The 25,534-nt window shown below is 45.7% G+C and overlaps 1 protein-coding gene across 1 annotated transcript in view; it reads right to left on the bottom strand.

Annotated features, from left to right (window-relative positions):
* Nucleotides 1-1,420: 1,420 nt before the first annotated feature.
* LOC129703665 (ventricular zone-expressed PH domain-containing protein homolog 1-like) overlaps nucleotides 1,421-25,534 on the bottom strand; it is a 136,236-nt gene continuing 112,122 nt past the window's right edge. The window contains 6 exon segments of the mRNA XM_055646304.1: nucleotides 1,421-3,672; nucleotides 3,674-3,790; nucleotides 6,511-6,647; nucleotides 13,479-13,596; nucleotides 21,908-22,042; nucleotides 22,707-22,846. Coding sequence (XP_055502279.1) covers nucleotides 3,550-3,672; nucleotides 3,674-3,790; nucleotides 6,511-6,647; nucleotides 13,479-13,596; nucleotides 21,908-22,042; nucleotides 22,707-22,846 — 770 coding nt within the window. The 3' untranslated portion in view covers nucleotides 1,421-3,549.

Consider the following 25,534-nt stretch of genomic DNA (forward strand, 5'->3'; position numbering starts at 1 on the left):
AAGCTCGGAACCACTGTTGTATAACGTTAGTACCATCACCAAATGTCAAGCACTTTGGTCCAAACAAAAGTTGTTTTTTTAAATTGTGGGGGCTATAGAAATAACAAGTGACTTGTACGTGACCTTGGAAAGTCTACTTAACGCCGACATTGATCATGGCGGATAGAATGCATTCTTCATATTGCACAGCCCAACCCCCTTTCCATTGACCACCATTGACCCACCTCATGCTGCCTCGGCATAGGCCAGCCCGCATAATCAAGACGATCCGCACCCTGGGCCACTCCCTCTTCTCTCAAAAAAACCCCTCTCCCCCACCGCAGCAGGCAAAGGTATAGGTGTGAAAACACACACCTCCAGATGTCAGGGACAGTTTCTCTCCAGCTGTTATCAGGCATTGAACCATCCGTACCAGAACTAGAGAGCATGTTGAACACAATCTACCTCATTGGAGACCTCGGACTACCCTTTGATCCGACTTTACTGGCGTTACTATCTTTGCACTAAGCATTATTCACGTTATTCCTTGTTGTCCTGTTATCTGTACACTGTAAATGGCTTCAAGTGTAATCATGTATTGTCCCTTTTCCGCTGACTGGTTAGCACGCAAAAACAAAAAGCTTTTCATTGTACCTCGGTACGACACGTGACGATAAAACTAAACTCAAACTTATTTTGGAATGTTGAGAACAGAGGTACTGATGTACTGTGTCGCATGTGGACAAAAATCTGGAGAAAACTCAGCAGGTGTGGGCAGCATCTACTGAAGCGAAGGAAATAGGCAATGTTTCTGGTCGAGACCTTGTTCTGACTGCGGTGATCATGGGGGGGTGGGGGGGGGTGGGGGCTGGAAGAAGAAAGGGAGAGGCGGGAGACAGTGGGCTGAGGGAGAGCTGGGAAGGGAGGGAGAAGCAGGGACTACCTGAAAGTATAGAGAGTCAATGTCATACCGCTGGGGTGCAAACTACCCAAGCAAAATATCTACTGCTCCTATCGCATGGTTAACATTGCTGGGAGCACGACAGGCCATCATAAGAAGTGGTTAACTCATCGGGACAGGCAGCATCTCTGAGAGAAGGAATGGGTGACGTTTTGGGTCGAGACCCCCTCCTTCAGTCTAAAGTAAGGTCTCGTTTTGAAACTTCACCTATTCCTTTTTTTCCAGGGATGCTGCCTGTCCCGCTGAATCACCCCATCATTCCGTGCCTATCTCTGGTGTAAATCAGCATCGGCAGTTCTTTCCGACATGCAGAAAGTTTAATCAGGTGTCCATTTCAATTTACGGGAGCAGGGTGGGATCAGGTCCAGAAAATCCATGGACTTCATCCTTAACATGAGACACGTTCCCTCATGGTGTTTTCTTCCAGAAACTCCATTCATGAAAATAACGCAATCAAAAAATAGATAGTCCATGATGGAATGAGGGATTTTGTTTTTTATTGTAAGGAACAAAAATTTCCAGTTCTGCATATCTGCAAAATATCTACACAGTGGAACATGCAGCCAATTGCTACAATTAAAGAGAAATCAGAAATACAAAACGATATAAACAGTTGAGTTATTTTAAAATCACGTGCTGTAATCATTCATCTAGGTGCTTGTTCCAGTTCATTGTAGAAACATAGAAAATAGATGCAGGAGTAGGCCATTCGACTCTTCGAATCAGCACCGCCATTCACTATGATCATGGCTGATCATCCAAAATCAGTATCCCGTTCCTGCCTTCTCCCCATTTCCCTTGATTCTGTTAGCCCTAAGGGCTATATCTAATCCTCTCTTGAAAACATCCAGTGAATTGGCCTCCACTGCCTTCTGTGGCAGAGAATTCCACAGATTCACAATTCTCTGGGTGAAAAAGTTTTACTTCATCTCAGTCCGAAATGGGGGTGGGAGATTGCAACCTTCACGTGGTTGTCCTGCTATGATGAATGCAATCGACCTGGCGTGCACAATCAAATAAGATCAAATAGAACAAATTGTCCTACAACCTCAGGCTGTGCACGCCATATGCTAGAAGAAGTCCTAAATGCCTTACCCCTTATTCTTAAACTGTGACCCCTGGTTCTGGACTTTTTCCTGCATCTATCCTGTCCAATGCCTTTTATATGCTTCTATAGTACTGTTGATTTGACATTTTTGATGTCATTTTACCAGATGATAATATTTAACCTGTTCAGTGCCACTCCGTGTATACTCAGGTCATGGCCAATAGTGAAAACTTGGCAGTGAACAGGTGAATGCCACCCCACCTGCAGTTACTCTCTCCCACCACAATTACTCTCTCTCGTTTCAAGATTAAGACATCCTGGCAAATCATCTTGATTAGTTATGTGAACTAACTGTAAGACATTCCTCTCGTGAGAGGAGTAGATCGGATAGGTGCCCCAAGCCTCCTGCCCAGAGTTGGGGAATTGAGAATCAGAGGACATGGGTTTTGGGTGAGGGAGGGGGGAAAGATTTAATAGGAATCTGAGGGATAATTTCTTCACGCAAAGGGGGGTGTGTGTATGGAACGAGCTGCCAGAGGAGGTCGTTGAGGCACGTACTATTTCAATGTTTAAGAAACAGGTAGATAGATACATGGGCAAGACAGGTTTAGAGGGATATGGGCAAAATGCAGGTAGATGGGACTAGCATAGATGGGACACATTGGCCGATGTGGGCAAGTTGGGCCGAAGGACCTGTTTTCACTTTATGACAAATTATTCTATAGGTCTGCCGAATCTACATACGAAATAAGGCCTCAAAGTGCTGGAGTAACTCATCGACTCAGGCTGGATCTCTGGAGAACATGGATAGGTCAGTCTGATGAAATGAAGAATGGACCCGACACAAAACGTCACCTATTCCGGAGATGCTGCCGGACCCGCTGAGTTACTCCAGCACTTTGTGTCGATCTAATGGATAGGTGACATTTTGGATCAGAAACTCTTTTTCCAGACTGAATGGTCCCAACTTGAAATATCACCTATCCATGTTCTTGATTGGTACAGGTGTGAGGGGTGATGGGGAGAAGGCAGGAGACTGAGGTTGAGAGGGAGAGATGCTGGTCCTATAACTCAGGAACTTAGGAACTTCTCCAGAGATGCTGCCTGACCCATTGAGTTACTCCAGCATGTTGTATCCTTTTGAATAAACCAACATCTACAGTTCCTTATTTCTACTGTGTACTGTAGTGATTCATCAGGATGGTTATTTTCAAGTGATAGGAGCAGAGCTAGGCCATTCGGCCCATCAAGTCTTTCCCTCTTAACCCCATTCTCCTGCATTCTCCCCAAAATTCCCGACTCTAATAAAGAATCTATCTATCTCTGCCTTAAAAATATCAATTTTGGCTTCCACAGCCATCTGTGGCAAAGAATTCCACAGATTCACTACCCTCTGACTAAAGAAATTCCTCCTCATCTCCTTCCTAAAGGAACGTCCTTCAATTCTGAGGCTCTGACCTGTGGTCCTAGACTCTCCGTCCCACTAGTGGTCACATCCTCTCCACATCCGGTGTATCCACTTTATCGCTAGCCGATGTTAACGGCGTTCTCCCTCCTCCCTTCATAAGTACGTGGTTGCCTCTCGGTTTTCTCTTTCTCTTGCCTGAGCCACGGCAACATTAATGCACTGCAGCCACTCCTCAGCATTCTTCTCGTCCTTTGCTTTGAAGATGTACGTTTTGGTTATCGGTGAAGATTTCAAAAGGCTCGAGGAAGACCCCGCTCTCTCTCCGCTCTTGGCGATCAACCTTCACACTTTGCACTTTGCTGAGTTCAATCGGGCAGTCGTCAGGGTCATCTTTCTGAAAGGCAAGGAAGCAACTAACAATTAGCAGAATAGAATTAGATGGGATGTTTTTTTTATATTTCGCTTGGCCACATTATAGTCCAGTGGTACGAATATTGAATTCTCCTAACTTCAAATAACCCCGGCATTCCCTCTCTAACCCTCCCACACCCAACCCAACAGCTTCTCGTTTCACACCCAACAAACAGCTAACAATGGCCTGTTTTCATTTATCCATTGTTACTTTTTAGCATACCTTTCATTTTGCTCTGGTATTTTATTTAAATCCACATGTTTAATAATGTTTATATTAATGTTTAATGTTTTTATGTGTCATTCCTAATTATCACTGTATGTCATGTTGTCACTTGCGGGCAGAGCACCAAAGCAAATTCCTTGTATGTGAATACTTGGCCAATAAACTATTCATTCCACTCATTCATTGTTCGTTTAGATCCCTACTTCATCATCTATAGCCCTCGTTACCCTTTTCTCTAATTATTCTGCAGATGGGTCTCGGACCTGAAAGGCCACCCATTCCTTCTCTCCAGAGATGCTGCCTGTCCCGCTGAGTTACTCCAGCTTTTTGCGTCTATCTTCAGTTTAAACCAATCTCTGCAGTTCCTTCCTGCACAAGACGTTTTTATGTGCTTGTTTTATTTATATTTTCATTATTTGGTTGGCGTTGGTGTGATTTCAACATATGAGGGGCGCAGATGAAGTTAACGGCCACAGTCTTTCACCCAGGGTAGAGGATTCTAAAACTAGAGGGCGCAGCTTAAACTGAGAGGGGAGATATTTAAGCAGACCCAGGGGCAACCTTTCCAATAGGACGGTAGTCTGTAACTGGAATGAGCTGCCAGAGCAAGCCATTGAATTATTAAGTCAAGCCAAGTTTCATTCGTCACTTGCACATAAGGTGCAGTGAAATGAATTTGCCAGCAGCGGCACAATAAAAAAAGGACACACAATACACAATAAAAAATTAACACAAACATCCACCACAGCATTCATCACTGTCATGGAAGGCACCACATTTGGTCTATCCTCCTCCATTTTCCCCCATGGTTGGGACCACGGGACCACAATTATGACTTTTTTACATGACATTGGACACCAAAATGGAATAGGAAGGGTTTAGAGGGTTATGGGCCAAAATGCAGGTACATGGGAACTTGCCCAGGGTGCCAACTTGGTTGGTAGGGACAAGATGGGCTGAAGGGCCTGTTTTCATGCTATATAGGTCTATGATTATTCTCCATTGCAACATTTTATTGCCAACGTAATCATTTTTTGTCTTTTTTTCCCTCAAGGATAGAAATGTAATTATCTTCTTAGACCCCTTCGGTTGTGGTTGATCATGGTTGTCTCCAGGGTTGGAGGAGGCCTGTGCGTGACTTTGTTTAACGTGGGGAGACTGGTGCACAGACAACCACCCCACGTTCCTTGACAGATCTGGGTCAAGATCCAATGGCATGGAGTCCTAGACGATTGGAGACCCTTTTCTGCTGCAGCCTTCATCTGCCTTCCCAGCCGTTGTGACGCTCCACTAAGGTCAGCCGTCAACCTCCGCCTGTTCCACTGTTGAGGTCTTGGTTGGATTGCTCCTTGTCAGAGACCTTCCCCTCAACCTTACCTCCATGGGTGGCCCTACCAGGAGCATAGCTCCAGACGGCATCGCTCTCAGGATCTCAGGACCACACAAGCTTCTCCACCACGACAAGGTGACAATCTATGGAAATGTAATTAACACAGATAATTTAACCCCTGACACCCGTACTAATCAAGAATCTGGTGAATCGAGGACATAGAGGACATAGAGGACACCTCTCAAGGTGAAGGGGAAAAAGGTTTAATAGGAATCCGAGGGGTAGCTTTTTCACACAAAGAGCAGTGGGTGCATGGAACAAGCTGCCAGAGGTGGAGGTTGAGGCTGGGACTATCCCTACGTTTAAGAAACAGTTAGACAGGAACATGGATAGTTTGTTTAAGAAAGATCTGCAGATGCTGGTAAATTGAAGGTAGACACAAAATGCTGGAGTAACTCAGCGGGTGAGGCAGCATCTATGGAGAGAAGGAATTGGCGACGTTTCAGGTCGAGATCCTGCTTCAGACTGGCAATGTTTCAGGTCGAGACCCTGCTTCAGGTTTGGAGGGATATGGACCAAACACAGGCAGGTGGGACTAGTGTAACTGGGACATGTTGGTCAATGTGGGCAAGTTGGGCTGAAGGGCCTGTTTTCCACGCTGTATCGCTCTATGACTATCAATCTCTGCTTAAAAATATCATTTGACTTGGCCACAGCTTTTTTGTGACAATTAACTTTCCACGCTGTTCTATGTTCCAGTACCAATGGTTTACTTTATTTTTAAAGATGACGAGAGTTATGCAGCAAAAAAATTGCTGTTAAAGTAACATTTCCAACTACAGGTGAAATTTGGTATAGTGAGGTATAGAAGGCTGTGGAGGCCAAGTTATGGCAGAGATAGATGGATTCTTGATCAGTACGGTGTCTGGGGGTTATGGGGAGAAGGCAGGAGAATGGGGTTCAGGTGGGAGAGATAGATCAGCCACGATTGAATGGGCGGAGTAGACTTGATGGGCCGAATGGCCTAATTCTGCTCCTATCACTCATGAATTTTGTGACCAAGATATATAATTTGGTGAGAATTCATTCATGGGCTACGATGCTTCATTAAATAAGTTGATCTATGGAATTGCAAACATCTACCTACTGATTTTCCTTTACGGAATAGAAGCTGATTGCCAGCCAATGTGAAGTACCGAGTCTTCCATCTCTTTATAAATTTCCATCGCACCTGCTTTTCCTTCAGCTTGCCCTCGATGAGTGGTTGGCCGTCCTCATTTACAACTGTTGAAAGAGTGTTAAACATGGACCGTCAGTCATAGAGTCACAGCCATAGTCACACAGGATGGAAACAGGCCCTTTGGCCCAACTCATCCATACCGGCCACACTAGTCCCACCTACCTTACAGCGCCAGAAACTCTGACCTTGGGTGCTGTATGGGTGGAGTTTGCACGTTCTCCCTGTGACCACGTGGGTTTCTTCCAGGTGCTCCGGTTTGCTCCCACATCGCAAATTCCTGCGGGCTCGTAGTTTAATTGGCCCTCTCTAAAATTGCCTCTCGTGTGTAGGGAGTGGTGGGATAGCATAGAACTAGTGTGAATGGGTGATGAATGGTCGGCGTGGACTTGGTGGGCTGAAGGGCCTGTTTCCACAGTGGACTCGAGGTGACTCTGATTCTAAGATCGACACAAAATGCTCAGTGGGACAGGCAGCATCTCTGGAGGGAAGGGTTGGGTGACGTTCTGGATCGAGACCCTTCTTCAGACTCTCTCCAGAGATGTTGCCTGTCCCACTGTGTTACTCCAGCATTTTGTGTCTATCTTCAGTGTATAACTAGCATCTGCAGTTCCTACACACTGTATGACTGTTAGTTCCTAATTACTGCAGCTCTCTCTGTCTATGATACTTTTTATACCACTAAAAGTCCTTTCTCTCGAGCAGATGTGTTTTAGTTTCTTTCTTTAATGCCAACCTGAGGTCAACTAACCTCTGGATTATTGTGTTTACTGGGCATGTAGCCAAGTCAAGGTGATTGTTCTGTAAGTATGATGAGCATTATCCCAACAGCTACCCTCACTCACCAGCCCAGGCCCACATAGGCCAGGGTAGCGATTATTCTATTAACCTAGTGACAACTCTCTGCCGCCGCTTTTTAGAATATTAAGTGAGAGTTTGAGATGTGAAGTCTGACAAGAGTTCCTAATTAATTTGCTTCATTACTATTGGGATTGATTTGTCCTGAAACTCAATGCCAAAAAGGACTTGCTTGCAGCTTCCAAGATGATATAATGCAGAGGGATATTGGGATTTTCGGAAACACTAACAGTGCTGACTCTCGGAATAATGGGACACGGCAGGAGACTTTTCATCAGTGGAAAAGATTTGAAATTCAGCGTTAAAGTACAACGGTTCCAGAGGTAACTATTTATTTCCATGGTCAGTATCCAGAATCCGTCAGTCACAAAGATAGTCGGAGGCCAATTTTCTACACTCTTTGATTTGTTTAGAATATCTGAATAACTTGTTACATGAAGACAAAAACGGTGGTGCAGCAGTAGAGTTGCTACTTCGCAGCGCCAGAGTCCTGGGTTCGATCCTGACCCTGGGCGCTGTATGTGTGGAGTTTGCACGTTCTCCCTGTGACCATGTGGGCTTTCTCTAGGTGCTCCGGATTCCTCCCACATCCCAAGGACGTGTGGGTTTGTAAGTTAATTTGCCTCTGAAAATCACCTCTAGAGTGTAAGGAGTGGGTGTGAAAGTGGGATAGCATAGGACTAGTGCGATCGATGGTTGGCGTGGACTCTGTGGGCTGAAGGGCCTGTTTCCATGCTGCATTGCTTAAAGCTAAAACCTTTAGTTTGGAGACCGTTTAACAGATTGTGAGACAGGCTTTGTGGAGGCCAAGTCACTGCATGGATTTAAGAGAGAGTTAGATAGAGCTCTATGGGGCTAGTGGAATCAAGGGATATGGGGAGAAGGCAGGCAGGGGTTATTGATTGGGGACCATCGGCCTTGATCACAACGAATGGCGGTGCTGGCTCGAAGGGCGAATGGCCTCCTGCACCTATTTTCTATGTTTCTGTTTCTATGTTTTTAGCGGAGACTCGATATATCAAGCACTGAAGATGTGAGGTGACTATATGACAATAATTGCCTGCGCTTTGATCAGACTGACTCCAGTTCTCAGCCATCACAAGATGTGGAAAAATCCATACTAAAGGTCACAGGATAAAACATTCACAATTAAAACATTGTAATGTAAGTCATTGTGAAACATTGTAATCTCCAGCCTCTGAAGCAAAGAGGGGGGGGGGGGCGTGAGGCCTTGCGGGCGCCAATGAGGTCACCAAGCTGGCTGCGGAGTTGATCATCTCAAAGTACTGACAGACAAAGACCAGGGAAACCTTGATCTGTCACTTCTCTATTCACAGAGACCGTTTTACAGATTGTGGGACAGGCTTTCTGGAAATAGTGCAGAGACTATCTGTATGGAGTTTGTTACGTTCTCCCCGTGACCTGCGTGGGTTTTCTCCGAGAGCTTCGGTTTCCTCCCACACTCCAAAGACGTACAGGTTTGTAGGTAAATTGGCTTGGTATAAGTGTGAAAATTGTCCCTAGTGTGTGAGGGATAGTGTTAATGTGCGGGATCGCTGGTCAGTGCGGACTCGGTGGACCGAAGGGCCTGTTTCCACGCTGTATCTCTAAACTAAACTAAACTGAGATTGATAACTTTTTAGTAAATTCTATTCCTCATTACCTGTGGTTCGGTCAAAGAGAAACTGTAAATTCACTGGCTAAGCATGCCAAAGAAATAACTGAGGCTCCTCTCCAAACTAAAGTACAAATTTAACCTAAATTATGTCTTTATTTAAACACAATGTCATTAATTAAACCACTATAATCTTTTCTAAGGATTTTTATCGGCCAATTTCCGATTGCAGATTTAATATTTTAATGATTTGACTAATGATTTGCAGATAAACCAAACAAAAAAGTTCTTAGGATTGTGTTTGTTTCCACTTACTGGCTCAAAGAGGTCTACTGAGGATTGGCAATACAAGCAGCCCATTCACAAACTACATCACGTCCAAGCAGGCTGCATGGTGGAGATGAAACCGCAGGAATCCCAGGCAAGGAAAACATGTTCTTGGCAACGATCAATCCAATGAAAATGGCATTTGAAATGAGAACGCAGTTCTGGCATTAAATTCAAGTCACACTAGGTAGAGAGCCCCGAAAACAGACCCACCATGCCCACGCACCCATCTATATTCTGCACCTATCTATGTTAGGGCGGTCACGGTGGCGCAGCGGTAGAGTTGCTGCCTTACAGCAAATGCAGCGCCGGAGACCCGGGTTCGATCCCGACTACGGGTGCTGCCCGTACGGAATTTGTACGTTCTCCCCGTGACCTGCGTGGGTTTTCACCGAGATCTTCGGTTTCCTCCCACACTCCAAAGGAGTACAGGTTTGTAGGTTAATTGGCTTGGTAAATGTTTTAAAAAATGTCCCTCGTGGGTGTAGGACAGTGTGGGGTTCGCTGGTCAGAGCAGACCCGGTGGGCCGAAGGGCCTGTTTCCGCGCTGTATCTCTAAAACTAAAAAAAGCTAAAACTATAAACCTGCATTATGTCTAAGCCTTGAGATTCCAGTACTTGTGTCTTAGTAAATGCTTCATTAAATTCACGTCATAGGAGCAGAATTAGGCCATTCGGCCCATCATCTACTCCACCATTCAATGGTGGACTCTCTTTAATCGGACTTTACTAGACTTTATCTTGCATTAAACATTATTCCCTTTATCTTGTATCTGTGCACTGTGGACGTCTCGATTGTAATCACATATATAGTCTTTCCACTGGCTGGATAGCACCCAACAAAAAAGCTTTTCCCTGGACTACGGTACACATGATAATGAACTAAACTAAACTAAATCTAGTATATTTGATTTTCCACCATGGGATTGAAGGTTCTGACTATCTGTGCCTCTCACATGCTTATATCAGGCCTCCCTTCAACCTCTGATGTTCCAAAAAAAAACCCATCCCTGACCTCTCCCTGTAACCTCTGACCTAGGCTGCATCCTTGCAAACCTCCTCTGCATCCTTTTCAAAGCCTTGACAATTTTCCTGTAATGGAGCAACCGGAACTGCTCGCAATACTCCAAATGCAGCCTCACCAAAGTCTTATAAAGCTGCGTCATGACGTTCTGACTCTTATATCCAAAGCCCTGGCCTATAAAGGCAGCATAACATACACCTCCCTTTCTACTCAATCTACCTGTCTTCCCACTTTCAGAGAGTTATGGACTTGGACCCCAAGATCGCTCTGTACATCAATGGTGTAGAGGCTCATGCCATCAATCGTCTATTTCCCTTTGGCATTCGACCTCCCAAAGTGCACCGTCTCAAACTTGCTTGGATTAAACTCCAACTGCCATTCCTCCGCCCATTTCTGTAGCTGAGCTACATCCCGCCGTATACTGGGTCAGCCCGTCCTCGCAGCCCATGCCCCATTCAGTAGATTCACGACCCGCTCCGAATTGCCGAGATATGAATTGTCCGTATGATCACGGATTGGAGGGGGGGGGGGGTCAAGGAAAGAGCGTTCACGTCGCGGCCCTGTTTCCACCAATCTTTCCACCACCACGCACAAGAAGCACCAAGACAGACACCGTTGCGTGCAGATGCCGAGGAGTGTATTCTAATCTTGTGTGTGGACTCGACAAGCAGTAGATATACAGGATCATATAACTTTCCAACAAGGAGGCATTTTAGCTCGTGCAGCCCGCCCCAACACGCTAATTGTTGATGCTCTTGAGTCCCATTCCACTCCCTGACCACTGCCAATTTTACGTTTCAAATATTTACCCTCTTCCTCTCAAAAAGTTGTTATTTTGGATTCTTCTGTTGTTCGACGGTCCGTGCCAATTGAACAAACCTCGGCGTAGAATGTCTCAATCTTCCTTTGTTCCTTTGCTGATGATAGTGTTTTGATGGAGCTCCAGTTACTAACTTGTTGACCAGACTGACTTGTTTATCCTTCAGCTGCGATGAACTGGGCCCCAGCTTACACCAGGGGAACAATGAAGAATGAAGAGTATTCATTGTTCGTTGGGGACTGATCCTTCCGCTGTGTAACCCATCCTCAACCTCAATGAAACAGAAGCTAGTGCCCCAAAACCCAACAAGTATAACCAATTCCTTCATTTTATTTTAAAATATAAGATTTCTGAGTTTTTGTCTGACCGTTGTTCCTAATACCATAGATGCACATTTCTGAACCATATTCCCACTTGTGGAATTCTCTGCCACAGAAGGCAGTGTAGGCCAATTCATTGGATGTTTTCAAGAGAGAGTTAGGTATAGTTCTTAGGGCTAACGGAATCGAGAGATATAGGGAGAAAGCAGGATGATCAGCCATGATGGTGGTGCTGGCTCGAAGGGCCAAATGGCCAACTCCTGCACCTATTTTCTATGTCTCCATATATCTTTGAACATTATATTTTCTGAAGAGTCATACAGCGTGGAAACAGGCCCTTCGGCCCAACGAGCCCACACTGACCGACATGCCCCATCTACAGTAATCCCACCTGCCTTAGCCCATAACCCTCTAAACGTGTCCTATCCATGTACCTGTCCAAATATTATGCCTCAACTATCTCCTCTGGCAGCTCGTTCCATGTACCCACCACCCTTTGTGTAAAAACTTTACCCCTTAGGTTCCTAGTTAATCTTTTCCCCTCACCTTAAAAACATTTTTCCCCTAACTCTTTGCTTAATGGGTCTTTCTTTTTGATCACTTTTTCACACTATCACGATTCTTTCTCACTTTCTTTAACTTTTTTCTCTTTTTAAAGCTTAAAAAATGAAATTGTACAATAAATGTAATGTTATATTTGGCTTGTATTATTGTAATGTAGTGTACTTCTAATAAATAAAACAAAAAAATAACAACTTCACCTTAAAATTACCTCAATGTTATATTTTCTGAACATCACACATTTCTGAACATTATATATTTTTTTATCTCAGTCCCCGGCCCCATAGCAGAAGTGTCCACGTTGCGGGGCTGATAACTGGAAGTATCCCGAGCTAATTCTGCTACCACCATCATCTATTGCAACAAGTGATGGCTTCCACTGATTGTCGCCGGAAGCTGGCGTCATTTTCAGGACGGACGATGACAGCGAGGTCAACATTTGTGACAAGATGGACACGAAAAGAAGACCTCAGTCCCCTTCTTGATCCCTCCATTCCTCATCTCACATTTCCTTTTGCATGTTCCAGATACAGTTTTAGAGATACAGAGCGGAAACGGGCCCTTCAGCCCAAAAAGTCCACGCCGACCATCGATCACTCTCTCATCCACTCCCTACGCACCAGGGACAATTAACCCTCAAATCCGCACGGTTTTGGGATGTGGGAGGAAACCGGAGCACCACGTGGTCGCAGGGAGAATGTGCAAACTCCACACAGAAAGTTCGAAGGTTTCCAATGAGGTAGATGCAAGGACAGGACCGCACTCTCGCAGATGAGGGGATGACTCAGTTGCCTGAGAACAGCTGGGAAGAAACTGTCCCTGAATCTTGAAGTGCGTGTTTTCAAACTTCTGAACCTCTTGCATGTCGGGAGAGGGTAGAAGAGGGAGCAACTGGGGTGAGACTGGTCCTTGATTATGCTGGTGGCCTTGCCGAGGCAGCATGAAGAGTAGATAGTTCAGTTTAGTTCAGAGATACAGCGCAGAAACAGGCCCTTTGGCCCACCGGTACGTGCTGAGCAGTGAAGTACACGAGCACTATCCAACACACTTGGGGAAATTTAAAATTTTTACCGAAGCCAATTAACCTACAAACCTGTACGTCTTTGGAATGTGGGAGGAGCCCGGAGCACCCGGAGTAAACCCACGCAGGTCACCAGGAGTACGTACAAACTCACTACAGACAGCCCCCGGGCAAGGCAGCAACTCTACCGCTGCGCCACCATGCCAACCAAATGGAGTCAGTGGAAAGGAGGCTGGGTTACGCGTTGTGCCAACAGTTCCAACCAATCGCCGGCACCACTGAGGTGTTGCTCTATACTACACTACCGCTCCATACAACAGAGATGTTCTTACCTGCTGCCTTCTCTGGGTTATTGCACATGAAACATTGCCACCTTCCCACTTCCTCACTGTAGCCAAACAGGTCAAAAAACCTCACCTCGGCGAGGTGCATCTGCAGGCTGTCCAGATCCTATTCAAATGACATTAAAAAGTTATCATGGCTAGCCTTTGTATCAACTAAGAATATAGAACAGTACAGCGCAGGCCCACAGTGTCTGTGCCAAACTCAATGCCAAGTTACGCTCATCTCCTCTGTCTGCACATGATCCCTCTGTTACCTGTGCATCCATGCACTTATGTAAAAGCCTCTTAACAGAGGGAAGACATTATACTAATTATTAACGTATATTCATGTTCAAGTTGAAGCTCGAGTTACATTTATTGTCACGTACACCAATTGGTGCAGTGAAATTTGAGACCATGCAGCCACACAAATAAAATAAAATGAACGCAACACGATAGAATTTAACACGAACATCCCCCACAGAGGAATCAATGTTTCCCACTGTGACGGAAGGCAATAAAGTTCAGTCAACTTCCTCCAACTTTCAGTCATTTTCAGTTGCATCCTTCAATAACTAATTCAAAGTTGTCTTTGGAAGAAGAATGTTGGTAATCACGTCTAGTCATTGCAAAATTGGAATAGAGCAAAATAGATGTTTACATTTAGTAGATAGATGCAAAAAGCTGCTTGGAGTTTGATATGTGTCAGTATATAATTCACAATAATCAATTAAAGATGAATTTCTAATTAAAAAGATTAAATACTAATCTTCGTTTAATGGTTGTTACCATCCATCATTTTTCATCACTGAAAACCAACCTTTGTCTGGTGTATGTTCCAAGTTTCTCATAAATGACAATAATAGAACCTGTCAGGCTGTTTCGTTCAAAAGGCCTTGAGATCACATTTGCGATTCTCTTTTCTTGTTACTGCTGGGCCGGGTGCAGAGAAGATTTACAAGGCTGTTGCCAGGACTCGCGACCTAGAGCTACAGGGACCCGTTGGGTAATCTAAGGTTTTTATTCCTTGGAACGTGGGGAAATACGTAAATACAAAGAACTGCAGATGCCGGTTTACAAAAAAAAAGGCACAGACCGCTGGAGTAAGTCGGGCAGCAGGTCAGGCAGCATCTCTGGAGAACATGGATAGGAGACCGATTGTAATGGGGGGAGGGAGGGGAGAGAATGCTGGGAGAGACGAGACACAGGGTAGATGATAGGTGAGGGGTGGGGGGGGGGGGAGGGATGGAGAGGCAGATAGTTGGACACCAGCCAAAAGGTGTGAACAAAAGGATTGAAAACTTGCGAATTGTGAAGCTAGAGGAAGGAATGTAGGGGATAGGAAGGGAAGGGGGGTGGGGGTACATGGGGGGGGGGGGGGGGTGGGGGGGGGGGGGGGGGGGGGGGGGGGGGGGGGGGGGGGGGGGGGTGGGTATATGGGTGAAGAAGAGAGAGAGGGAGAGGGAGGGTATTTAGTTAGCTAAAGTTGGAGAATTCAATGGTCATGCCATTGGGCTGTAAGCTATGCACGTCTTGCAAGTGTTTTGGCTTGTTGAAGCATGTTACCTGTCTAGCGTTTACATATATATAACATGCCTGCTATTAGCTTTATCTTGATGGGTATTACCTGTTATCTTGATATATTGCAATACAGAGAATGCCAGAAGTGACCCCACTCCTGCCCTAACACAGGTCCATCTCTGACAAAGTGTCCAAATCAATAAAGGTATGTTGGGCATTTCAAAACTACGTGCAGGGCAGCACGGTATTGCAGTGGTGGAGTTGCTGACTTGCAGCGCCAGAGACCCGGGTTCGATCCTGTCTGTACAGAGTTCGTACGTTCTCCCCGTGACCTGCGTGGGTTTTCTCGGAGATCTTCGTTTTTCCCCCCACACTATAAAGACGTACCGCTTTGCAGATTAATTTGCTTGGTATAAATGTAAAAAATCTGTGTGTTGGGTAATGTTAATGTGCGGGAATCACTGGCTGATGCAGACTCGGTGGGCCAGAGGGCCTGTTTCCACGCTGTATCTCTAAACTAAACTAAAATCTAATTATGTATAGGAAGGAACTGCAGATACGGTAGCGGCATTTAAGAGACTGTTGGATAGGCACGTGGATATGCAGAGAATGGTGGGATATGGATTACATGCAGGTAGATGAGAGGAGGACTTGGCATCATGTTCGGCACAGACATTGTGGGCCAAAGGGCCTGTTCTTGTGCTGGACGGTTCTAATGTCCTAACATTTCCCCCAGGATACAAATATCAAATACTAGAAGGCATAGCTTTAAGGTGAGAGGGGCAAAGTGTATAAGAGATATGCAGGGCAAGTGATTTTACACAGAGGGTGGTGGGTGCTTTGAACATATTGCCAGGGGTGGTGGTGGAGGCAGATACAATAGTGGCATTTAAGAGACTTTTGGATAGGCCCGAGGATATGAAGGGAATGGAGGGATATGGACCATGTACAGGTTGATCCTGTCCAATTTTACAGAGGCCAATTAACCTATAAACTCGCATGTCTTTGGGATGTGGGCTCCTCCAGCTGTGCCACTGTGCTGCCCATAATTAACTACGTGAAAAGAAATAAAAAATAGAATGACAAATGTAATCAGCTTAGTTTAGAGGTTCAGGGCCTTCAGCCCACCGAGTCCATGCCAACCATCACCCACCCATTCATACTTTCTGTGTTTAGTTTACTTTAGTTTAGTTTAGTTTAGAGATACAGCGGGGAAACAGGCCCTTCGGCCCACCGAGTCCGCACCGACTAGTGATCCCCGCACAGTAACACTACCCTACACACACTACCCTATATACACACACACTACCCTAAGGGACTATTTATGCCAAACCAAATTTACATTTATACCAAATTTGCATTTATGCGAATGAACTTACAAATCTGTACGTCTTTGTAGTGTGAAAGGTCACGGGGAGAACGTACAAACTCCGTACAGACAGCACCCATGGTCAGGATGGAATCCATGTCTCTGGTGCTGCAAGCACTGTAAGGCAGCAACACCACCATGTAGCCCTATTCCGGTACCTATCCCTATTCGCCCCTAGTGTGTCTACACACAATAGGGGCAATTTTACAGAAGGCCCATTAACGTACAAACCCACACGTCTTTGAGATGTGGGAGGAAACCGGAGCACCCGGAAGAAGGCCGCGTGGTCACAGGGAGAGAGCGTGCAAACTCCAGGCAGACAGCATCCGAGGTCAGGATCGAACCCGGGTCGCTTGGCATGGTGATGCAGCAGCTCTACCGCTGCCCCACCGTGCCTCCCCCTATGCTGGTGTATTTATGTTGCGGGGGGTTTACTGCGAAAGGCACTGGGTGGTTTGGGCATCGTGTCAACCCAGTCTGGGCCAAGCCCATTCAGGAATTTCTCCCCATTGGTACTGACATTTACATTTTAATAGTCCCCTTCCATTAATATTTTTATTACAAGAATGTTTCTGCTTTCATTCCTGTTGTGCTGCTTCTATCTCGTGGTGCCATTCAGTCTGTTGTTCCAGCTGCGTTTGGCACATGAAACCTCCAATTGAACTCATTATCTGTTCTCCCTTTCAGAGATACACTGTGGAAAGAGACCCTTCGGCCCACCGAGTCCGTGCCGACAAGCAATCACCCCATACACTAATTCTATCCCACATACTGGGGGATAATGTACAGAAGCCAATTGATCTACACGTCAACACATCCTTGGAGTGTGGGAGGAAACTGGAGCACCCGGAGAAAACCCACGCGATCACAAGGAGAAGGTACAAACTCCGCACAGACAGTACCCAAGGTCAGGATCGAACTCAGGTCTCTGGTGCTGTAAAGGCAGCATCTCTACTGCTGCGCCACTGTGCCACCTGTACCTGTATCGACAAATGTGGTTATGCAGGAACATATCTAATTTATACAGTTAGTTTGGGCTTGTGTATATTGTCAGGTATACCGAGGAACAGTGAAAATCCTTTGTTTGTTTTGTGCCATCCAGTCAGCGGAAAGACTGTCTTGAGATTACAATCTAGTCGATCACAGTGTGGAGATGCAAGATAAAGGGAATAACAGGTAGTGCATGATAAAGTCCAGTAAGGTCCGATTAAAGATAGTCCGATGGGTCTCCGTTGAGGTGGATGGTAGGTCAGGACCGCTCTCTAGTTGGTGATAGGATGGCTCAGTTGTCTGATAGCAGCTGGCAAGAAACTGTCATATCTGGGTCATATCTAGACACAAAATGCTGGAGTAACTCAGCGGGTCAGGCAGCATCTCCGGAGAGAAGGAATGGATGAATCTCTGGGGCGAAGGGATCGACTTGAGCCGAAACAACGTTTCAGGTTGAGACCCTTCTGCAGTCAGAGTTACTCCAGCATTTTGTGTCTATCTTCGGTGTAAACCAGCACCTGCATGTCCTTCCTGCACACGTGGAGGTGATACCAGTTAGTATTGGGAGAGCTGAAATCCCCAACTTCTATCAATGTCGTTTCTCTACTTCTCTGGATTTTCCCTCTTTTACTGCTCCTCCGACTCTTATCTAAAGATCCATGCTCTTTGAGAAGTTAAGGGGACTGTATGTCGAGGATGTATGTGGACCCTTCTCTTAGAGATGGTCAGATACCTCCACAGCCAACCTGCACTGAAAGAGTAAAATAACATGGAGAGGAGATTAATTTAAAATTGTATAACAGTCTGGTCAGGATTTTATAAGCAACGCATTTCAATTGTATAGTTATTCATAATTAAAATCTCTGCTTCCTGCACTGGGATTCCTGCTGGCATTGTAATATTAATAAACTGGCTGATCAAGCACCCTGGAGATAATATTGATGTAAATCTAATAATAAGCATTCACTGCATTCATCTGGAACTGTTTTATGGTCTGGCAGAGGTTCATGAACAGAGCCAAATGTTGGGAAAGTGCGTTTCAACATGAGCTGGAGCCAGAAGCTACCTTCTACTTAGAATAAAATGATATTTCGTCTCCAAAAACACTTTTTTATTAAAAAGAGGAACAAAGCTCACGATCAGAGTGATTAAAAGAATTATCACCATTCCTTGAGCGAAGGGATGGACTCGAGCCTTAACGACGTTTCAGGTCGAGACCCTTCTGCAGTCAGAGTTACTCCAGCATGGGATAGAGCCATATTATTTTGTTACAAAGCAAACCATCGCAGTTTATTTTTGTGGGCAGCACAGTTGTTCAGCGGTAGAGTTACTGCCTTACAGCGCCAGAGACCCGCGTTCGATGCCGACTATGGGTGCTGTCTGCACGGAGTTTGTCCATTCTCTCTGTGACCCCGGTGGCTTTTCTCCGGGCGCTCCGGTTTCCTCTCACACTCCAAAGACGTGCAGGTTTGTAGGTCTATTGGCTTCAGTAAAAATTGTGAATTGTTCCCTGTGTGTAGGATAGTACTAGTGTACGGGGTGATTGCTGGTCGGCGTGGACTCGGTGGGCCGATTGGCATGTTTGCATGCTGTATCTACAAAGTCTATAGTCTAAAGTACTCGATGAAGAGGTCACTTCCTGATTCAATTCAGGTCTTTTGTTAAGTGATATTTTCCTCATTTTTTTTTCCAACATACAGGGAGGCGATAAAATCATTAAAAAAAGAAATCTCTTCAGTTTGCCGGCTCAAAGCCCTGTCCCACTGTACGAGTTCATTCAAGAGTTCTCCCGAGTTTAAAAAAAAATCAAACTCGTGGAAGCACGTAGAATGTACGTAGCGGGTACGTCGGAGCTCGGGGACGTCTCTTAGCGGCTCGTAACGCTAACGGCAGGTACTCGGGAAACGCTGTGAGCAGGAAGACTCATGAAGATTTTTCAACATGTTGAAAAATGTCCACAAGAGCCCCGAGTACCTACGAGCGGCCATTACCGTAAATCTCCGAGTTCGAATCAGGGCAAACTCGGGAGAACTCTTGAATGAACTCGTACAGTGGGACAGGGCTTTAAATATCAGTTAAATCTGAGCAAGGGGCAATGTATAATCTTAGAAACATAGAAAATAGGTGCAGGAGTAGGCCATTCGGCCCTTCGAGCCTGCACCGCCATTTGATATGATCATGGCTGATCATCCAACTCAGTATCCCATCCCTGCCTTCTCTCCATACCCCCTGATCCCTTTAGCCACAAGGGCCACATCTAACTCCCTCTTAAATATAGCCAATGAACCGTGACCTCAACTACCTTCTGTGGCAGAGAATTCCACAGATTCACCACTCTCTGTGTAAAAAATGATTTCCTCATCTCGGTCCTAAAAGTCTTTCCTCTTATCCTTAAACTGTGACCCTTAGTTCTGGACTTCCCCAACATCGGGAATAATCTTCCTGCATCTAGCCTGTCCAACCCCTTAAGAATCTTGAACTGAAAATAATTAAATTATTCAGAACGTATTGAATTAGTCTGATAATACGAGCGCACTTGTACTAGTTGTGTGCGAGCAACCAGATTCACAATAAACCACCTTGCAAAGACTGGTTATTGTAAACGGCAAACCTAAATACAGGACATTTAAAAGGGAAATTAGGAGATAAAAAAGGGGACATATTTCATTGGTCTTCCATTCTTATCTTTTATTTATTTGTTGTCATTTCACCACTGACCTTTGTCTAACCATCCACTTAATCAAACCTCTACCCTCGTCTGTATATGTAGATCAGTCTCTATATTCCTGATCCATGTCGGGTTTTTATACAGACTTCCCGTGGAATGTGATCTAGCGCATGCGTGCTATTCGGGGAGTGGCGCGGACACTCTGATAAGGATTAGTTGTAATGTAGAGGCTTTGTTCTTGCCTCCGTGCTTCATGGCTAGTAAAGAACTTTACATGAAGTTACACTACTTGTCGTTGTTGAAGCCTGCATCTGTATCCACCTATCACTCACCAGAATATGCCCTGCCCCCCCACCACCCTTCCAGTTTCATCACCCCCCCCCCCTCCATCCCCAACTGGTGAATCACCCTGACCCTTTGTTCTACAGAGATGCTGCCAGACCCGCCAAATGACTCCAGCACTTTGTGTCTTTTTAATGTCAACCAGCATCTGCAGTTCCTTGCCTCCAGAATCAAATTAAAATGTTAATGTTCTGGTTCCTGAAGCTGCAATTACTGTAATGCAAATTCATAATGTCCTGGCACTTCACACACCAAAGGAAACATACCGATTGATCCACTCAAATATGAACGCTTCAACATAAAGTTTAGTTTCGTTTAGTAGTGTGGGAGATTGCAACCTTCACGTGGTCCGCCCTGTTTCAGCTAATGCAATCAACCCGACATGCGCAAACAAAAGATCAAATAGAACAAGTTGACCTACAACTTTAGGCTGTGCATGCCATACGCAAGAAGAAGAAGTTTAGTTTAGTTGAGTTTATTGTCACGTGTATCGAGGTACAGTGAAAAGCTTTTTCTTGCGTGCTAACCAGTCAGCGGAAAGACAATACATGATTACACTCCAGCCACCCACAGCGTCCAGATACAGGATAAAGGTAATAACATTTTGTGAGAGGAGTTTAAGAAGATCATGGTTAAAGTAGGAAACGTTGCTGTAGGAATAGAGATTTAGGATTGAGGAGCGATTGTAAGATGTGATTGTAGACCTGCTTCTGTGGCCAGCACGCAGATAGTCGCCGGGGTTGGGCGCCATCTTGGAGCAATGTAGTTACAACTTAGAACATGGGGGTTGGCCATTTGGCCCATCAGGTCCGAGGCAGCCCAGAGGAACATCCTATTGCCCCCATTCTCTCTTTACTTCCATGCAGCCTATTCTCTCTCTCATGCCAATTTGATACATTTACCACTTATTTACACAAAGGGGTAACAGTGGCTCAGCTGGTAGAGCTGCTGCCTCAGAGCGCCAGAGGCCCAGGTTCGATCCTGACCTCTGGTGTTGTCTGCATGGAGTTTGCACATTCTCCCTGTGACCGTGAGAGCCATTTCTGGTCAAACCCTCTCCCCCCCATCACCTCTATCCACCCATCACTCTCCAGACTTCGTCCTGCCCCAACTTCCCTTTTCCAGCTTTCTCGGCCCCCCACCCCCTCCCCAGTATGATCAGTCTGAAGCAGGCACGTGCCGTCAGGGTAGGCACAGTAGGCACTGCCTACCCTGACTAAAATTATAAAATGGTCATTATTTTATATATATAAAAAATATTTAAAATATATGTAAAACGTATATAAAATAGTCATACATAGTAAAGGCACGGCGTTACTCCAGTGCATTGTGTTTTTATCAAAGATAGACAGAAAAAGCTGGAGTAACTCAGTGGGTCAGGCAGCATAGCTGCTCCAGCTTTTTTGTGTCTATCTTCGGTTTAAGCCGTCTGCATCTGCAGTTGCTTCCTACATGTTGTGTTTTTATGTTGAGTTAACATTCCCCAGAATGGAGCTGCAGTTTGACTAGATCTCTTTGCAATGTTATTGCATGTTGTAAAATGTTCACCTTCTGATAATGAATAGTCTGTGTCATCGCCGTCTCAAAGCTGTGCGTCCCCCTCAGCTGTGCCTTCTCCCAGAGGGCTTTCAGGACTCGTACTGAGGCGTCTTGTGAGGATGTTAAAGGGCTCGTGGAATCGCTCTGTGAACAACAAGCAAACACAGGCAGTGAAGAAAGCGAATGGCATGTTGGCCTTTATAACGAGAGGAGGAGTTGAGTATAGGAGCAAACTTCTGCAGTTGTACAGGGCCCTATCGAGACTACACCTGGAGTATTGGATGCAGTTTTGGTCCCCTAATTTGAGGAAGGACATTTTTACGATTGAGGGAGTGCAGCGGAGGTTTACAAGGACCGAGCAGGGAATGGCGTATGACTGTCATATGCTGAGAGCCATATGAGACCACACCTGGAGTATTGGATGCAGTTTTGGTCCCCTAATTTGAGGAAGGACATTTTTTGATTGACACTCAGCGGAGTTTACAAGGATCGGATTGGAGAGCTGGGATTGGCTTGGTACACTCTGTTTAGAAAAGGGCCATGGTCCCTAGTAAAAATTGTGTGTGTGTAGGATAGTGTTAATGTGCGGGGATCGCTGGCCGGCACGGACCCGGTGGGCCGAAGGGCCTGTTTCCGTGCTGTATCTCTAAACTATGGAGCACTATACATGATCGTTACACATGATCATGATCCATGATCTCTATACATGATCAATAGACATGATCCCAATTGAGCCGTCCCATATTTTTGTGCTTTGGTCCATGTGACAACTATCCACTTGACTGATGTATTGAAGTAAGGAACTCACCTGCTGGGAGAGGAACATGATGTAAATCCACAGCTGAGGCTGCTGACTGTTGAGAAGGAAGCTGGACTTGCTGTAGAGGCAGTAAAATCCTTTCTGCGGACAGCTGAAGAGGACTTTTGCTGTACACCCGTCAATGGAATCTACAAAGGAATAATGGGAAAATGATAGACATTTTCACTTGAGTATAGCAGTCAGCTGAAAACTATTCAAACAATTCAAACTAAACAAGAAATTGTAGAGAAGATAAACACAAAAAGCTGGAGAAACTCTGCGGGTCGGGCAGCATCTCTGGAGAAAAGACATAGATAATGTCTTGGGTCGAGACCCTTCATCAGATCAGTCTGAAGAAGGGTCTCGACCTGAAACGTCACCTATTCCTTTTCTCCAGAGATGCTGCCCGACCCGCTGAGTTACTCCAGCTTTTTGGGTCTATCTTCGGTTTAAACCAGTATCTGCAATTCCTTCCTACACAAGAAATAGTAAATAGTTGTGGATGTAGCCCAGTCCATCACACAGACCAGAGTCTTGTCCCTGCTCCTGCCTAGCAGTAGTTATGGGAGCTTGAAAGTGTGCGCACCACCAGACTCAGGAACAGCTTCTTCCCCTCTGTTACCAGGCTTCTGAATGGTAGTTCCATAAGCTAGGGTACTGTCCGATTCACCTCCATCCCATTGCGGACATTGGACGTTGTCTAACGGATTCACTACAATGCTGAGAACTAATGAAAACGCCAGCAGCGTGTTCGGTATTTCGACTTTTTTGTTTTTTTTGGTGTGTCTAATGTTAGTTTAGGTGTCTCTTGGTGTGTCTGTGTGGGGGGGGGGGGGGGGGGGGGGGGCAGGGGGAGAGGGCAAAACCACTTTCGGTCGCCTCCTCGACGGAGAGGCGACTTTTTCCATGTCGCCTCCCTTGCGACCTAACAGCTTCGATTGGAGTGGCCATTCCTGGAGTCGGGCCCGGAGCTTCAGCAGCGGGCGCAGCGCGGACTTTTCCATCGCGGAGCGGGCGAACCCTTGCCGGGGGTCGCCAGAGAGGAGTGCTCCGATCTCTGGCTTGGTGACTTTGGCATCATGGGGCTGTGATCTGCAGAGCTTTAGCTGTGGTAGATGTTTGTGTTCAATTTTATTGTGTATTAGACTAAGTGGGACCCGTTGGGTCCCATGCTCACACGGGAGGGCTGGTCCCCCAACGCAATATTCCACTTCTCCACCAATTCCAATATTGGCCAGTGAGGGGGGGGGGGGCTTTCTGGAGTGCTAGTATGGGTGTTACATGGAAACATAGAAATTAGGTGCAGGAGTAGGCCATTCGGCCCTTCGAGCCTGCACCGCCATTCAATATGATCATGACTGATCATCCAACTCAGTATCCTGCACCTGCCTTCTCTCCATACCCCCTGATCCCTTTAGCCACAAGGGCCACATCTAACTCCCTCTTAAATATAGCCAATGAACTGGCCTCAACAACCTTCTGTGGCAGAGAATTCCAGAGATTCACCACTGTTGTGGGCTGAAGGGACAGTTCTGAAGGGAAATTCAGACTGTTATTTCGGGTCGGTACCTTTCTTCACACCTCACCTATGCAAGTTCTCCAGAGATGCTGCCTGACCCGCTGAGTAACTCCAGCATTTTTTTGTGTCCTTTTTTGGAAACCAGCATCCCTGGGATGGCGGGACTGTCATATGAGGAAAGATTAGAGTTTAGAAGGATGAGGGGGATCTTATAGAAACATATAAAATTATAAAAGGACTGGACAAGCCAGATGCAGGAAAAATGTTCCCAATGTTGGGCGAGTCCTGAACCAGGGGCCACAGTCTTAGAATAAAGGGGAGACCATTTAAGACTGAGGTGAGAAAAAACGTTTTTCACCCAGAGAGTTGTGAATTTGTGGAATTCCCTGCCACAGAGGGCAGTGGGGGCCAAGTCACTGGATGGATTTAAGAGAGAGTTAGATAGAGCACCAGGGGCTAGTGGAATGAAGGGATATGGGGAGAAGGCAGGCACGGGTTATTGATGGGGACAATCGGCCATGATCACAATAAATGGTGGTGCTGGCTCGAAGGGCGAATGGCCTCCTCCTGCACCTATTTTCTATGTCTATGTCTATCTGCAGTTCCTTCTGTCCTCCTTGGACTTTTGGTGTTTGGTTTAGTTTATTATTGCCGCGTGATATCCAGTGAGTGACGTGGGGTCCCGTGCAATTTTGATTCTGTACCTTACTCTTCAAAGCTGGTTTTCAGAAGTTATTCCTGTAAACTTGTCAGTGCAGCCACAGGGTCAAAATCCAAACCCATCCACACAATCCGTTTTGTTAACCGGACCCAACTTTTCACCACTTGTGTCAGAGGCTTTCCTGTTTAGATTTCGAGCAAAAATTGGCTTTCGTGCCCTTCAACTCTCAACACAGAACGTTCAAGTTCCGAGAATTTTAAACGCTTTCACAGAACCGAAAAATCAGTTCTATCTCCAAGGCACTTTGTTCACAGCTATTAGTCTGAAGAGACTTGAAACATCGTGGAGCTGGCAATTCCTTCGGAGCTTGGACTTATACACATGCAGAAACAGCAACTAAATCTCCATTGAAAAACATGTTTAAATGCAGAATGTTATTGAAAATCCCTGCAGAGAATTCTAATGTTTCTTTTTGCATTTCAAGTGTTTTGCAAAGTTGCAGAATCGTATTTAAAAGTCACACATTTTTTAAAAAGGGATACAGCGTGGAAACAGACCCCTTCTTCGGCCCACCGCGTCCACGCTGGCCATCGGTCACCGGTTCATACATTCCTATGCTATTCCCACTTTCACGTCCACTCCCAACACACTAGGGGC

This window comes from Leucoraja erinacea, chromosome 14 (assembly GCF_028641065.1).
Source record: "Leucoraja erinacea ecotype New England chromosome 14, Leri_hhj_1, whole genome shotgun sequence".
Taxonomy (NCBI): domain Eukaryota; kingdom Metazoa; phylum Chordata; class Chondrichthyes; order Rajiformes; family Rajidae; genus Leucoraja; species Leucoraja erinaceus.